Source organism: Marmota flaviventris, chromosome 4 (genome assembly GCF_047511675.1).
Source record: "Marmota flaviventris isolate mMarFla1 chromosome 4, mMarFla1.hap1, whole genome shotgun sequence".
NCBI lineage: Eukaryota > Metazoa > Chordata > Mammalia > Rodentia > Sciuridae > Marmota > Marmota flaviventris.
Genome location: NC_092501.1, coordinates 32,924,204 through 32,938,852, shown reverse-complemented (window position 1 = coordinate 32,938,852; position 14,649 = coordinate 32,924,204). Strand labels below are relative to the sequence as shown.

Here is a 14,649-nt window from a genome sequence, read left to right as displayed (position 1 = left end):
ATTAAGTGTCTTGCCCAACACTTCATAGACAGGAAGTCTTACAAGTGAAATCTCAGGTCCAGGTTTGACTGGCTCCAGATCCTTGTCACAACCACGCCATGTAAACTGCACAGGGTCAGTAGCCAACAAAGAAAATACTTCCTGCTGGGTTTTTAAGGCACACTGTCAGGAGTTTACCGAAAGGAGAATTCCCAGCAACTTAGATCAGATGAGAATTTAGCCTTGTGGAACCTTCCATGAGAAGATGATTGAGTATTTCCAATGTGAGAAGACAAGATTATTTTAGTAAAAGCTGGATGAGGTTCTTTGCCCTCTGTTCTGTTTACAAGATTACAAAGGGCTAAATTCATGGAGTGAAAAACCTAAAGTTTTTAATTTAGTAGGAACTCTCATTCCAGCAGTGGGAAAATAGCTATGCTGTCTGGGGATTGTGGAGAAATTGTACCATTGCCCAGAATGGACATAAACAATCCTTTCTGGACATACAAGAATTCTTAGATCTTCCAAAAAGAATTATGCAACACTCCAGAGGAGGTTTTGCTTATAAATTTCACATCAAACCTATCTGAACATCATGAAGATTTGTTTTGAATTTAAGCTTGTGCTACACTCCTTAGAAGTGAGCCCAATTTTGCCATTGTTTTTTTCTTTAGATTCTGACAACTGAACAAGACACCAAACCTATCATCACAGACTATTTTCTGATGGAAGAAAAATATTTTATATCTAAAGAAAAGAATGAATGCAGGAAACAACCGTTCCAGAGAGCCATTGGTCCAGAGGAAGAGATCATGCAAATTTTAAGCAGCTGGTTTCCAGAAGAAGGCTACGTGGGCAGGATTGTCTTAAAAACCCAGCAGGAAGTAAGTGTATTCTGGGAACAGCCAATACAGTTATAGCTCAGTGGTTAGCCTTCTCACCACTCACCACCTCCCTCAAATCCTGAGCTTCTTTCGTTGCAACTTGGTGTATATTGTTCTTCTTAAGTAAATATGGTGAAATGATTTTATTTTTCCATACATATCTTGGACTAGGGTTGTGACTCAGTGGTAGAGTGCTTGCCTAGCATACATGAGCACTGGATTCGATCCTTAACACAACATAAAAATGAAAATAAAAGATATTGTGTCCACCTAAAACTAAAAAATATGTGTTAAAAAAAAAAAAGAAAGTTATCTCTAACTTGCAGAAATTCAGTCTAAAAAAACATCTTTTATAAAGCAAGAACTTAAAGGATCCCTGTGCATGTTATCAGCTGTGAGTCCAGTATTTTATTTGTATATGAAAAGACATTGTTGTATTTGGGCACTGAGGTATACACCTGTAATCCCAGTTACCTGGGAGGCTGAGGTAGGAGGATCCCAAGTTCGAGGCCAGCCTAGGCAACTTAGCAAAACTCTGGCTAAAACTCAAGCAATCAACAATGAAAAGATGTTGTGAAGATCACATTATAGTAGTACCCCTTTCCTATTCACAGGGTATATGATTCAGGCCCTCCGATGGATGCCTGAAACCTCAATAGAACCCAACCTTATATACATGCACTATGACACCATGACAGCTGACCTGATAACCAAGATTGAGCAGCTGACTAAGGAGCAGGTAGTCCATTACAGATATGCTGAACAAAGAGAAGATTCATGCCAGGCGATTACACCCCTGTAATCCCAGCAGCTTGGGAGACTAAGGCAGGAGCATTGCAAGTTCAAAGCCAGCCTCAGCAAAGCGAGGTGCTAAGCAACTCAGTGAGCTCCTACCTCTAAATAAAATACAAAATAGGGCTGGAGATGTGGCCCAGTGGTTGAGTGTCCCTGAGTTCAATCCCCAGTACCCAAAAAACAAAAACAAAAAAGGAGATTCATGCCCCAGGATGGACAGAATAGAGCAGAAGAGATTTCATCACACTACTCAGGATTGCACACAGTTTAGAACTTAAGAACTATTTATTTTTGGAATGTTCCATTTAATATTTTCAGGCCATGGTTCTGAAACTGCAGAATGTAAAACCTCAGATAAGGGGGACTCCTCTGTTCTGTTATGCAGGGTCTGTAGGAATTCTACATTTTAATGTTGATTGCTTTCTTATTAGTGCCTGCTAAATAAAGTTTTAGCCAAAACAGGTTGAGCATTCCATAAATTGTTCAAACCATATATTGCAAAATAATTTACAACATTGAAAGGTATTTGAATGACCTCATGCTGTAATGGACAATGTATTACATATAACCTGTGAAGTCTGTGCAAATATTCCAAAATCTGAAACATTTCAGTCTCAAGCATTTCAGATAGGGACACTCAACCTATAAAAGGTTCTGTACTGGTAAGTAAAACAGCACTATTTGAAAATACTCCATAATTTCACATAAAGTAAGAGTAATCTCTCAGCATTGGTCAGAATTAGTAAAAATTTATATTACCCATGCTAATATTTCCATGATCATCCCCACAAAGGAAAGAAAGCAACTTCTGCCCTGTGACTCCAAATAGGTTGACTCCCATTTGACTTTGTTAATAGAACACTTCTTTTTCGCTACTGGGGATTGAACCCAGGGGTGCTTTATCACTGAGCTACATTCCCAGCCCTTTTTAAAAATTTTTAATTTTGAGACAGGGTCTCACTAAGTTGCTGAGGCTGGCCTCAAACTTGCAATACTTCCGCCTCAGCCTCCTAGGTGCTGGGATTATAGGCGTACACCACTGTGCCCACGAACCAATTTTTTATTGAATAAACTGATTAGCATGTCACTACCTTACTGCCATTTTTGAAATAGTATATAAGGTTATTGTTCTAGCATAGACAGTCTTTATGATATACGAATAAGAAAGCAATTGAGTCAATTCAATATTTATTAATAATATAATATGTGCCAGGTCCCATTCTAAGCACCTGGCCTGATCCTTTTGGCTCGTAATAGAACATAGTGGTCCATGTCTACTGGGCGCAGTGGAGATGATAGTAAATTTTATCCTTTGTGTGTCATTTTTTCAATCCCTGATTACTGTGAATGTGACCTGAATCTTTCCTAGAACTCTAGCATCTGCTGAGACCCAGAGCTACCACCTTCCTTCCCTAACCGTATCTCAGACCATAAAAGGACACTTGGTTTAAGCAAAGAAATGTAATTATCTCTCCAGCCTCCTCTCCCTGTCAGGCATTGGAATTGCTAAGACAGAGAACAATCATTAGAAACAGTTCTAATGATAATCACTTCAGGAGAAGATATCAGAGAGCTTAACTGGACTTTTGAGCCCTTTAATTTCTAATTTTTCCCCCATTTCCTATTTTTAATTGTCTTGCCTTGTTAAAATGTATTCTTTAAGTGAGAATGCCAGTGAATAAGTAAAATTTTCAAACCATTTATTGTATGATCATTTATAACACTGAAAAGTCTCAAAAACCCACTATTTTTAACGAGCTCATGATATAATGAAAACCGTTTTACACATAGGGAAATAGAATCAGAGAGGTTACAAGCATGACAGGATCAGAAGTAGAAAGAGCTCAAGTCTTAGGGGCTGTTCCTTCTGCCATCCTGTGCTCCCCACACTAGAATTGCATCAGTCCTGTGGATTATCCACACCCAGCATGGTAGGAGGCAGCGGGAGGCATGAGCAGGAGGCAAGATAGACAGGCTGCTGTCTAAGAGGACATCATTCCATTCCATGGTCAGGACTGAGCAGTCTGGGGATGCCCTGAAGGCAATTTAAATGTATATGACAACAGGCAGTAGAGATCTCAGAAGTAGATGCTAATAAATGCTGGTAAAAGAGAAGCATTTTGAAGGAAAAGGGGGATAAATTAGAAAGGAAAGCTAATAAGCTTTTATTTCATGAGTAGAATTACACCGAGTTCTCCTTGATATATCCTTGTGGGGAGGTTTTTGAAATGACTAAAATCTATCCCAAAAGATAACAAATTGCATTTAGTGTGTTCAGGTTTAGTGCATAATGATAGCAAAATTTACTGAGGCTGGGGTGTAGTTCAGTTGTAGAGCATATGCTCAGCATGCATGAGGCCTTGGGTTCAATCCCCAGCACTTAAAAAAAAAAAAAAAAAAAAGATTTCTGATTGAAAAGTGACTTTAGCAATCATTGAAGGCAAACAGGCACTTATGATTGATAGATTTGGGTTATAAGTATTTCCATTTATTTTATCATTTGGAAATTGTAAGATATATAAGTAGTTTGCCTATATCAATTAAAAGTCCCTAAATTGCTGTCTGTGACCTCTGACCTCTCCAGCTTGCCTTGTGTACTTTTTTTTGTTTCCTTGGCTGTAGAGCCGTCAGCCACATCTTCCTATAGTCGATGTGACCCCCTCTGACTACTGCTGGATTTGAAATCAGACAAGCCTGGGCTCTGCTGCAAATTAGGCTATCCTGAATAGGTCACCTAACTTTTGTAAACCTCACTGCCCTAATTTATAAAATCTATAATAGAAACTACCTCATTTAACAAAACAACACTGTTGCGAAACTCACTGTCAAATGCATAGACAATATATACAAAAATAAGTGAAGGGGCTGAGGTTGTGGCTCAGTGGTAGAGCGTTTGTCTTGCATCTGTGAGGCACTGGGTTCATACCTCTGCACCACATAAAATAAATAAATAAAGTTGTTCAACTTAAAAAATAAGTTTTCTCATTAAAAAAATAAAAATTAAAAAATAAGTGAAAAGGGGTTATGATGAGAGCTACTGTTACTATTTCTGTTCATAATTTGTGACTTATGGGACTGAAAACTCCCTAAATATGAATAAACTCTGAATGGGGCTCTAAGGACTCCTCTTAAAAGTGATGTATTGGGCTGGGATTGTGGCTTAGTGGGGGCTGGGGTTGTGGCTCAGTGGCAGAGCGCTTGCCTTGCACATATAAGGCACTGGGTTTGATCCTCAACACCATATAAAAATAAGTAAACAAAATAAAGATATTGTGTCCTTCTATAACTAAAAAAATTTTTAAAATATATTTTTAAAAGTGATGCATTGTTTTGGGGACATTTTATCCAGCATCTTAGAACTTTTTTTCTTATTTCTTGCTTCCTGATTTTTGGGACACTGAGATTATAAATTCTGCTCTGTGAATTACCCCATCCTCACTCTCTGACTAAACATGATCAGTGCAATGGCAGCTACATCATATTATGCAGGAAGATCTCTTGGAATGGACATGAAATGATGAGTACAGTCTTTTAAGTGAGGACACAAGTTTTAGAGTGGGTACAAATCTCATTTTATATAATAAAATGGATAATAACTCTTGTCCCCTACCTACCCACACCAGTATACCTTGAATTGGTTCAAAAAATTCAGTTGTGTAAATTGTAGGGCTATGATTGCACAGGTAATGAAATGATTGATTAGGGCAGGTGGGTGCAGCTGTCTGGCAAGCTCCAGGACCAGTCCTTTCGGGTCTTGGTTACAGTTTGGCACCACCTGGTGGCATTTTTCCATCCTTACTTTAATATCAGCGGGCACAATTCTGAGTCATGTGGCTGGGTGGAACTTCCAGGATGGTGGCAGTAATTCTTGGATCCTTCTTCTTAGTTAGCACCATTTCATAGCCTGGACTGGAGATGGCGCTGGGAATAGGAGGATTGTCCTGCCAAGTCCTCATCCCTGAGGCGGGTTGGCTATTCTTTACTAGCCTTCCCTGTCTTCCCTCCTCTCCTGCAGAAGATAATTAAAGCTGCTCTCATTTGAGACTGGGGGATGACAAAAGACAGGAACCATCTTATAATCACATTATAGCTAAATCGCGTAATGCCAGTTTTGTTGTGTGCATGTATTCACGTAAGCAAAATATATCTGGGTATCCATAACAAATGTTTAGAAGGATATAAAACCTAACAACAGTGAGGTGTTCTTTATTTGTTGTGTGTGTGTGTGTGTGTGTGTGTGTGTGTGGAGAATGAGGTGGGGAAAAGAAAAAAAGTATGAGAATAAGAAAAGTTTGCTTTTTTATTGAATTACTTCTATACTTTCGAATTTTTTAAATAAGATGCATATATCCTTATACTATATATAAAGAGATATGTGTGTATATATATGTATATATATATATTTATATAAATTTACATATACTAAATTCACCAAAAGCCAGTTTATCTAAAGCTAATGCGATAACCCATTTTCATAATTATTGATATTTAAAAAATTAAATTAAAAAATAATTTTGCTGATATTCATTTCAGTGTGGTTTACCTTCAGCCATTGTATCATGTCAGCCTTTTCACTGTAAGTTTTGTTCACCCAGCTTCTCAGAATGTCAATTTCATGTCTCACATTTCAGATGTCTAATGATTTCCTAAATGCTCAAAGTCTGTGTGGAAATGGTGGGTTTCTCTAAATGTAATTTACTGTGTTCTTATTTGGCTTTTGGTAATTGAAAAAATGGTGAATTTTCTTTCTACAAATTTATCTACAGTTGATTTGGACTCTCAAAATCCATAGCTAATAGGAGCAGATGAACTGGCTTATTCTAGGCCAGACCTTCTCAGTGTGTCAATTAGCAGAAATACAATACTTTCTTCCTCTCAAAAGACAGGTATATCCTTTTAGAATAGTTCATGAAATATTAACTAATGTATGAAACATAAAACTAAGAACTTGTTTCTGCATTACCAAGATACAGCTCAAAGTCTTGCTAATTTTTTTTTATTCTGCATCACCTTACCAATTACTGTTTTCATTTTCTAACCTAGACCATAGAAGAGAAAAACATTATTCAAGATGACAAAGAGGTGATCTTGAGCTCAGAGGAGGAGAGTTTCTTTGTCCAAGTGCATGATGTTTCTCCAGAGCAACCTCGAACAGTAATCAAAGCACCCCGTGTCAGCACTGCACAGGATGTCATTCAGCAGGTAAAAACTGCTCTTTGGGGGAGGGGGGTGTAGCTTGTTGGTAGAACACTTGCCGTGCATAAAGCCCTGGGTTCCATCCCCAGCACTGCAAGAAAAATAACTTACTCCCTTCCTCACCTCATTCCTTTTGTCAGTATAAGTTATAGGGACAAATTAAACGTCTGTGCATTGACAGTTCAGTTGTTTCATTGTTCTAGAATGAAATTCTTCAACAATGGGGACCCGAAAAGGAAGAGTGTGCCTCTGAAGGCTAGGAAATATTAGTGCATTCCTTCAATAGATATTCAGCTAGTGTGCACAGTGAGCCTGGGGCTCTGTGAAGCATCGATGCATCGACAGTAGTGGATTTAGAAGGAAGCTCTGCGGAATGGTCATTTCATTGTCCCAGAAATGTCTGAGCCAATACCTAATGACCACCTCTCACGGATCCTACAGAAGACAAGCAGGAGGCTTACTCTGACCCTCTCCCTTCCTCTATCTCAAGCTTCTTTGCATGGTTTCAGAGAACTGTTTCCTTCCCAACTATTGCCTCCTCATAGTTTGCATTCATTAAGCACCTGAGAAGGGATAGGGCACAATCATTAAGATCACAGACCTTGATCAGTTGCTCTAGCTCCAAACCCAGCTGTACTACTTTACTAACTCTGAGGTCCTGAGGAAGATCTCAGATCTGTGCCTCAGCTACTGGGTGCTGGTAAAATAGTTCTTTGGGGTGAAAAAAAACAAAAACCCTATTTATTCCTGTTAATAAGGTAGTGTAAATACTTACCTTGTCTGCCTTCACTAACCCTTTTCTCCACTTAGCTCCAGCACACCCTGTGTGGTAAGACACTGCATAGACAGCATGGAGATAGCATAAATAATACTTTCCTCACAGGTTGCTGTTAGCACAATGCCTGGCAGGTGGTAAATACTACTGACGTCTGTGTGTGTGTGTGTGTGTGTGTGTGTGTGTGTGTGTGTTGCTATTCCTTTGTATGACCATTTGGGTTAATGCTAGTCACCTTAATTATGACTTTGTATTCCAGATTGTGGTTCTTTTGCTCATCTTTGCCTCCTCCAAGTAGAATATCTGGGACAGAGTAGGTCCTCAGAATGAATAAATGCATAAATGAAAGATATTCTTGTACAAAATAAAGGCTGACTTTGTGACTTCTAAAATCCCTTCAACATCCAAGACTGCTTAAAAGAGGCAGCCTTGTGGGATGAGGGTTTCTGGGAGGCAGGATTCTGTTCCTCACTAGCTGAGTAACCTTCCTATCTATGAGCTTTGGCCTATACGGAAAATTCGGTTCCAGTCTTTATTCTGTTGCTTACTAGCTGTGTTTACTCTGGAATCTGCTTAACTTTTATAAGTCTAAGCTTCCTCATCTAAATTATAGACCATTAGAAAGCTAAACGAAGTAACCTGAGAAAGTGTGTTGTACAGCTACACAGCTGCACAATAAGGCACTGGTCAACATGATCTGGAAGATTCCCTCTACCTCTCAAAGTCTATGCCACTTTTCTACCTTACAGTTTCGTTTAGGATGAATGCAAATGTTGGAGATACTTCATTCAGTTGATGATAACTTTTCTTTCAGACATTATGCAAAGCCAAATATTCCTACAGCATCCTGAGCAACCCCAACCCAGGGGACTATGTGCTTTTGGAAGAGGTGGTCAAAGACATGCCCAACAAGAAGTCTTCTACCCCAAAGTCTTCACAGCGAGTCCTTTTGGATCAGGAGTGTGTGTTTCAAGCCCAAAGCAAGTGGAAAGGTGCAGGGAAATTCATCCTTAAGCTAAAGGAGCAGGTACAGGTAAAGTTTAAATTTAATTTGCCCTCTTCATAAATCATTTGATATTCATAATCACGTAGTAACCAGATTTGGGAACTAGTAAAATCTCAAACTTCCTGAGTCAGAGTTTAGGTGGGAAAAAATTGTTGGGCTTTGTTTACACTGTGTAGGAAAAAATGTACTCCCTGTGTGGCAAAGAAGGCCTGAGAGGTGAGTTCCTCGGCCCTTCTTCCAACCTCTACTTACTAGAGATGGAAGTGAAAAGAACTCTGACCTAGTGCCATGACTGAGGACCCCGGGTTTAACCTAACATCTAAGCAAATTCTCCCCCCCCCCCCCCCCCCCCCGCCAACAGGCATCCAGAGAAGACAAAAGAAAGGGCATCTCTTTTGCAAGTGAACTTAAGAAGCTCACCAAGTCAACTAAGCAGCCCCGAGGACTCCTATCACCTCCTCAGCTCACAGTCTCAGAAAATGTCCAAAACAAGGAGGAGAAACCTGTGGGTGGCTTGTTCTCCAGTGATACAATGGATTATCGACAGTGATGGAGGGCAGCATGTTTTACCCAGGTACACTGTCATCACACCACTCTGAAACTGGCTCCACTGAAGCTACTTGGTGAAGCATAGTTAGTACGGTAGCTGTCTTTTCCCAGACAATGTCCCCCAAAGACAGGTAGAATGGTGCCTTAAGATAAGGCAAGGGCGGGCTAGGTTGTAGCTCAGCGGTAAAGTGCTCGCCTATTTTATTTTAATAAAATAAAACTACAACTTTAAAATATATATATATATATATATATATATATATATATGAAAAAAAAAGATAAGGCAAGAGCTCTGAAGACATAAGTAACACTTGAGCTTTTAAACTTTTAGGCCTCCTTATTTTGTAGATAACTAAGCAGAGGCCCCAAGAAGGCAATCAACTTGCCCCAAATGCCACAGTGGACTTATTTCATCATAGAAGTCTCTTGATAATTAAAAACTCACATGAACATTCTCCAAGGGCTTTTTGGATCATTCAGCTTTTTATTCCTTTGGATTCTGCATTTTATGTTTTTCTAATTTCGCTTTGTTTTAGCCTCAATAACTTCATCTCTTTCTGCCTCAATTAAAGAAACAAAAACCAACCAAACAAACAAACAACAACAAAAAAAAAATCCCTGATATCCAGGATGTAATGATTAAAAAGAAAGCAAAATAACCTAACAGCCTCCATTTTTAAGATGCAACAAATTTAGAGTGTCAGTTGCCAGCCCACTGCTTAGTATTCATATACAAAGTAAATCTCATTCTGTCTTAAGGTAGATCATTCACATCAACCCTGAATGAAACCATGTGAGGAAAACAAACATAAGTTTCTTTCTTTCACATAGGGCTTTTCTTGAGACTGGTCTATGTTGCCCAGGCTTACCTCAAATTCCTAGGCTCAAGTGATGTTTCTGCCTCATCCTCCTGAGTAACTGAGATTATAGGCACACACCACCCACCCAGCTTCACTTAGTTTCTTCATGAACTCAAGGGATCATTACATCTGTTTAGTTCTAAGACTTAAAATTCACAGGAGACCAACAGCATCATGAAGACTTTAATGCTTATACTATAGAGCTTCACTGTTTTTACCACACTCCCAAATTTCTCACATCCAACTGTAAAATTGCTCACACTTTAAAGAATTCACTGATATATTCTGATAGAACCATACTGGATTCATAACAGCTCAAAAGAAAACCCAATGCATTAAGATCCTGTTTCTATATTTGAGGAGCATCTTTCAAAATAACTGGTGTCCCAGACTACACTTGTAAGGCTCTTTCAAAATAATAAGCAAGGATAGCCAGGCATGGTGGCACATACCTGTAATCCCAGTGGCTCGTGAGGCTGAGACAGTAGGATTGCTAGTTCAGAGCCAGCCTCAGCTACTTAGTGAGGCACTAAGCAACTCAGTGAGACCCTGTCTCTAAATATAATACAAAATAGGGCTAGGGATATGGCTCAGTGGTTAAGTGCCCTTGCGTTCAATTCCCAATACCAAAAAAAATAATAATAAGCAAGGCTAAATACAGGATATGGCCCCCACCAAAATATCTGCATATCCATCTATTCCAAGAGATCTGGGTTGTTGAGGTTTGTATATAAACACTCAGAAATCCCACAACTATGGCAGCAAATTCACATCACAGTATCAGATAATCTCTGAGGTTCAGTACTTTTTCTCTTGAAAAATATCTGGTATCTCAAATTTTAAAGTTCCAGATTCACTTTCTTTTATGCCCCAATGTTGCTGAAGCAATTAGTCCCTCCCCCAAGGGCCAAGTGAATTTAGGACTAGGCACCAATGTTGAGTCTCTCAAACTTTTAGAAATGACTAACCACAGTAGTGAGTCTGTGAGCCTACCATAAGGGCAGTAATCAAAATTCAAAATGTTGTTTCTATCAACATTAGTAAAGTACAGAAGTGATAATGTCACATACATCTAATTCCCATGACAGTGAAATTACACCAAGGCTGGTAAATCTGTCATAAATGTACTATTACACTTAAGAAGCCCTCTGTGTACTCTAAGACTGCACCATGTACATTAGAATACAACTACTAGAAATTTGCACACCACATGAACATAACTGTTTATATTCTAGGAGAGGGGAAGAGAGTGATAGTGATTTAGATGACTGCCTCTGGATCCAATTTTCTTGCAGCAAGCAGACATTTAGAATCATTTAGTTGACTTCATAGCTTTGCTTAAAGTTGGGGAAGCTATCTTTATAAACAGCAATAGGTGCAACAATGAGAATTTACATCCCATAGACCTCCTTTATGATGTTCCCAGGAAAGACTACTTGTAAAAAAAAAAAAAAAATGGTGGGGCTCTTTCTGTATATAGGCTCATAAGAAAATGTTTGGTGTTTCTGCCACTTTCTTAGTCACATATTTCATGTCATTTGTTCTAAACAATCACATCTAAAGTTTCAATAACCATCATTTAAGAACTTCGAAAGAAGTATATTCATCTTACTCCTCTCAAATAACAGACACACAATTGAAAGAATTCTACCTTTCCTTAAAAGTTGAACAATGTGAGTTAAAAAGTTTTGTTTTTTTCCCCTAAAGAACATGGTGTTCCAGGCCACAAATGCCTAATGTTTTGCTTCCTAGGAACATCAGCTGAGCTTGGTGGTACATGCCTTTAATCCCAATAACTAGGAAGGCAGAGGTGGGAGGATTGCAAGTTTAAGGACAGCCTTAGAATTTACCAAGACCCTGTCTCAAAAATTTTAAAAATTAAAAATAAAAGGACTAGGGATATAGCTCAATGGTAAAGCACCCCTGAGTCAATCCCCAGTCCCTCACTTTCCCCCAATCATTTGAGTTCATAGGAAACAGACTCTCCCCCAAACTCAGCCACCAGAGCTGTAGGTTTCTATTGGCTAAACAACTATGAACACTTGTTAGGTTATGTTTTTGCATCTTCATTTTCAATATGCTAATAAACCCATGTATACCTCATTACAGGTGAAGATCTCTCAGCAAGAAGTCAAAGCCAAGAATGAACATGGTGGAAGAAATATAATTTATTTTCATTAAACTTAAAACTGGAAATTGATGATTTATGAACTGCAGCCTTCTTCACACATGATGTGAGGTCCATGATGAGGACAAGATGGCACGGGGCTGGAAGCTACAAACCAATTTACTGACGAATGAAGCAAAGAAGCCCAGGGAATTGCTCTTTTAGAAATGTTGGCAGTTGGGAAAACCATTATTAGGCTTGCAATAATTGAGCAAGGGCCAGAAAACTGTCAGTAAGGGCCACATAATAAATATTTTAAGGGTTGAGGGTTACATGGCCTCTGTTCTGTCACTGTAGTGTAAAAGCAGCCACAGACAAATAAGTACATGAATAAGCATGGCTGCATTCCAATAAAACTTTATTTATGAACATTGAAATTGGAATTTCATATAATTTTCATATATCACAAATATTCTTTTGATTTTTTTCAACCATTTATACAAATTAAAAACTATTCTTAGCTCAAGGGCCATACAAAAAAAGGTGGCAGGATGGCTTTGGCCCAAGGGCCAGAGTGTGCCAACCCAAGTTAGAGAACTGGGAACAGGAGGCACAGAGGTCTGAAAGCAAGAAACCTAGTATAGCCATGCGTTTTATGACCGAGAAGTTGAAGCTTTGGGGCATTGCAAATGTAAATATGTCCTATAACATAAGATTCATTAAAAGTAACTCAGCTTAGTTCCTATGTTGTTGTGCTATAGTGCACTCTTCTTCAAGATTTCTCTATACATGTAGAAATATTTTTTTAAAGGTTATTGCTCATATACTCACAGATTATTCCATTTTTGGTTTTCACAAAATGAATTTAGGATGATGTATAATTTTAATATCTACTGAGTCATTGTGTCTTAACAAGAAAGCTAACCATTTTCTAAAAGCAAAAGCAGACTGAGTTAGTGTTTGAGGTAGATTTATTTATTTTGCAAGGTTTGTATTGACACTGTACTTATATATTTATTAGACATAGCTTTCTTGATGTGGCTATGACTTAGAGGCATTAGTGGTTTTAACTCACTATTTGAAGACAAACTTCCTAAAAAGAAAATGTATGCTATGAACATCTGAGATAGGCTAGACTACCAAGAAAAATAGCTTCGTTTCTGATTAAGAGCTATCGATCCTACTCATACTTGCCATTTAATGTAAATTATTTTTAAACCTTGCTGTACAAAACTATCAGCTAAGTGTAATGAAATTTTTTCATTCTTGGTATGAAGCAAACTATGGCTTTTAAAAATGAAATGTGTTTCTCTAAAGTAAAATCCAAACTTTACCTTTCCATTGGTTTCATTCACTTTTAAGACATTTTTCAAATTATAAACACAAGAAAAATCCTAAACTTTGCTTTGAGACTTCTTTTTTTAATAATTTAAAAAATGAATAAAATAATCCCCATGATTTTTTGCATACTTTAAAAACGTAAGTGTCAAAAATACACTATACAGCTTTCATGTCATTGTAAGTTCTTACTGACCCGCCATTCTCTTGCCAACAGAATTTAGGCTACTACAGTTTGATATGGTTTGCATAGTGCTACAGGTTTCTTTTTAAGTCGAATAACCAGTCTATAACAAATGCATAGTAGTGTCCCATTTTTTAAAATATCCTGGAAGCATTTTATCAAGCCTTGTGTGGTTTGGCTTACCATTGGTTGAAAATTGAATTACTAGTCTAACTGGCTAGAACCAAAATGAAAACTGCAGAATAATGAGACTGAGATAGAAAGCAAGACTGGCCTCTCTAGGTTTTTCATTTTGCTTTGATTCTTGCTAAACTCTGCTCACCCCCTTTCCATTGTCCTGTTAGAATATCCTTCCAAAGTACTTTGGGCTTATGTACATTTTTTGGACACATATGCCTTTCCGCAGCACTAAGTCCTGATGAATCCAAATTTAAAAGTTTAGAGTAAAAAGGGTTATTTTAAGTTTATCTTTGGTGAATATATACCCCTTCCCAATTCCTTCTTTTTGCTTTAATAAGTACATTTTAATTGTTTGATGAGCTCTTTCAACTATGCCTTGTCCCTGTGGATTGTATGGGATTCCTGTTATATGAGTAATGCCAAATGTTGAGCAAAATTGTTTAAAAGAGGTAGAAGTATAACCAGGGGCATTATCTGTTTTTAACTGTTTTGGAACACCCACAGTGGCAAAATTTTGTAAGCATGAAGCTTACAAAATTTTGTAAGCATGGGCTCCGGCATGAAGGGAGCCCATCAAAAATCCAGAAGAAGTATCAACTGTAACATGCAAATATTTTAATTTTCCAAATTCTGGCAAGTGTGTGACGTCCATCTGCCAAATATGGTTAGGTATCAATCCTCTAGGATTGACTCCAAGATTAACTTGTGGTAAAAAGGTCACACAATTTTGACATTGTTTTATTATTTGTCTAACTTGTTCCTTAGTTATTTTAAAACACTTTTGTAAAGTATTAGC

General features: G+C 38.1%; 1 protein-coding gene across 1 annotated transcript in view; it reads left to right on the top strand.

Annotated features, from left to right (window-relative positions):
* The window catches only part of Plce1 (phospholipase C epsilon 1), a 251,212-nt gene extending 237,778 nt beyond the window's left edge, over positions 1-13,434 (top strand). The window contains exons 28-32 of the mRNA XM_071611080.1: positions 654-863; positions 6,702-6,860; positions 8,444-8,662; positions 8,997-9,209; positions 12,154-13,434. Coding sequence (XP_071467181.1) covers positions 654-863; positions 6,702-6,860; positions 8,444-8,662; positions 8,997-9,185 — 777 coding nt within the window. The 3' untranslated portion in view covers positions 9,186-9,209; positions 12,154-13,434. The remainder of the gene's footprint in view (positions 1-653; positions 864-6,701; positions 6,861-8,443; positions 8,663-8,996; positions 9,210-12,153) is intronic.
* The last annotated feature ends 1,215 nt before the right edge of the window (positions 13,435-14,649 follow it).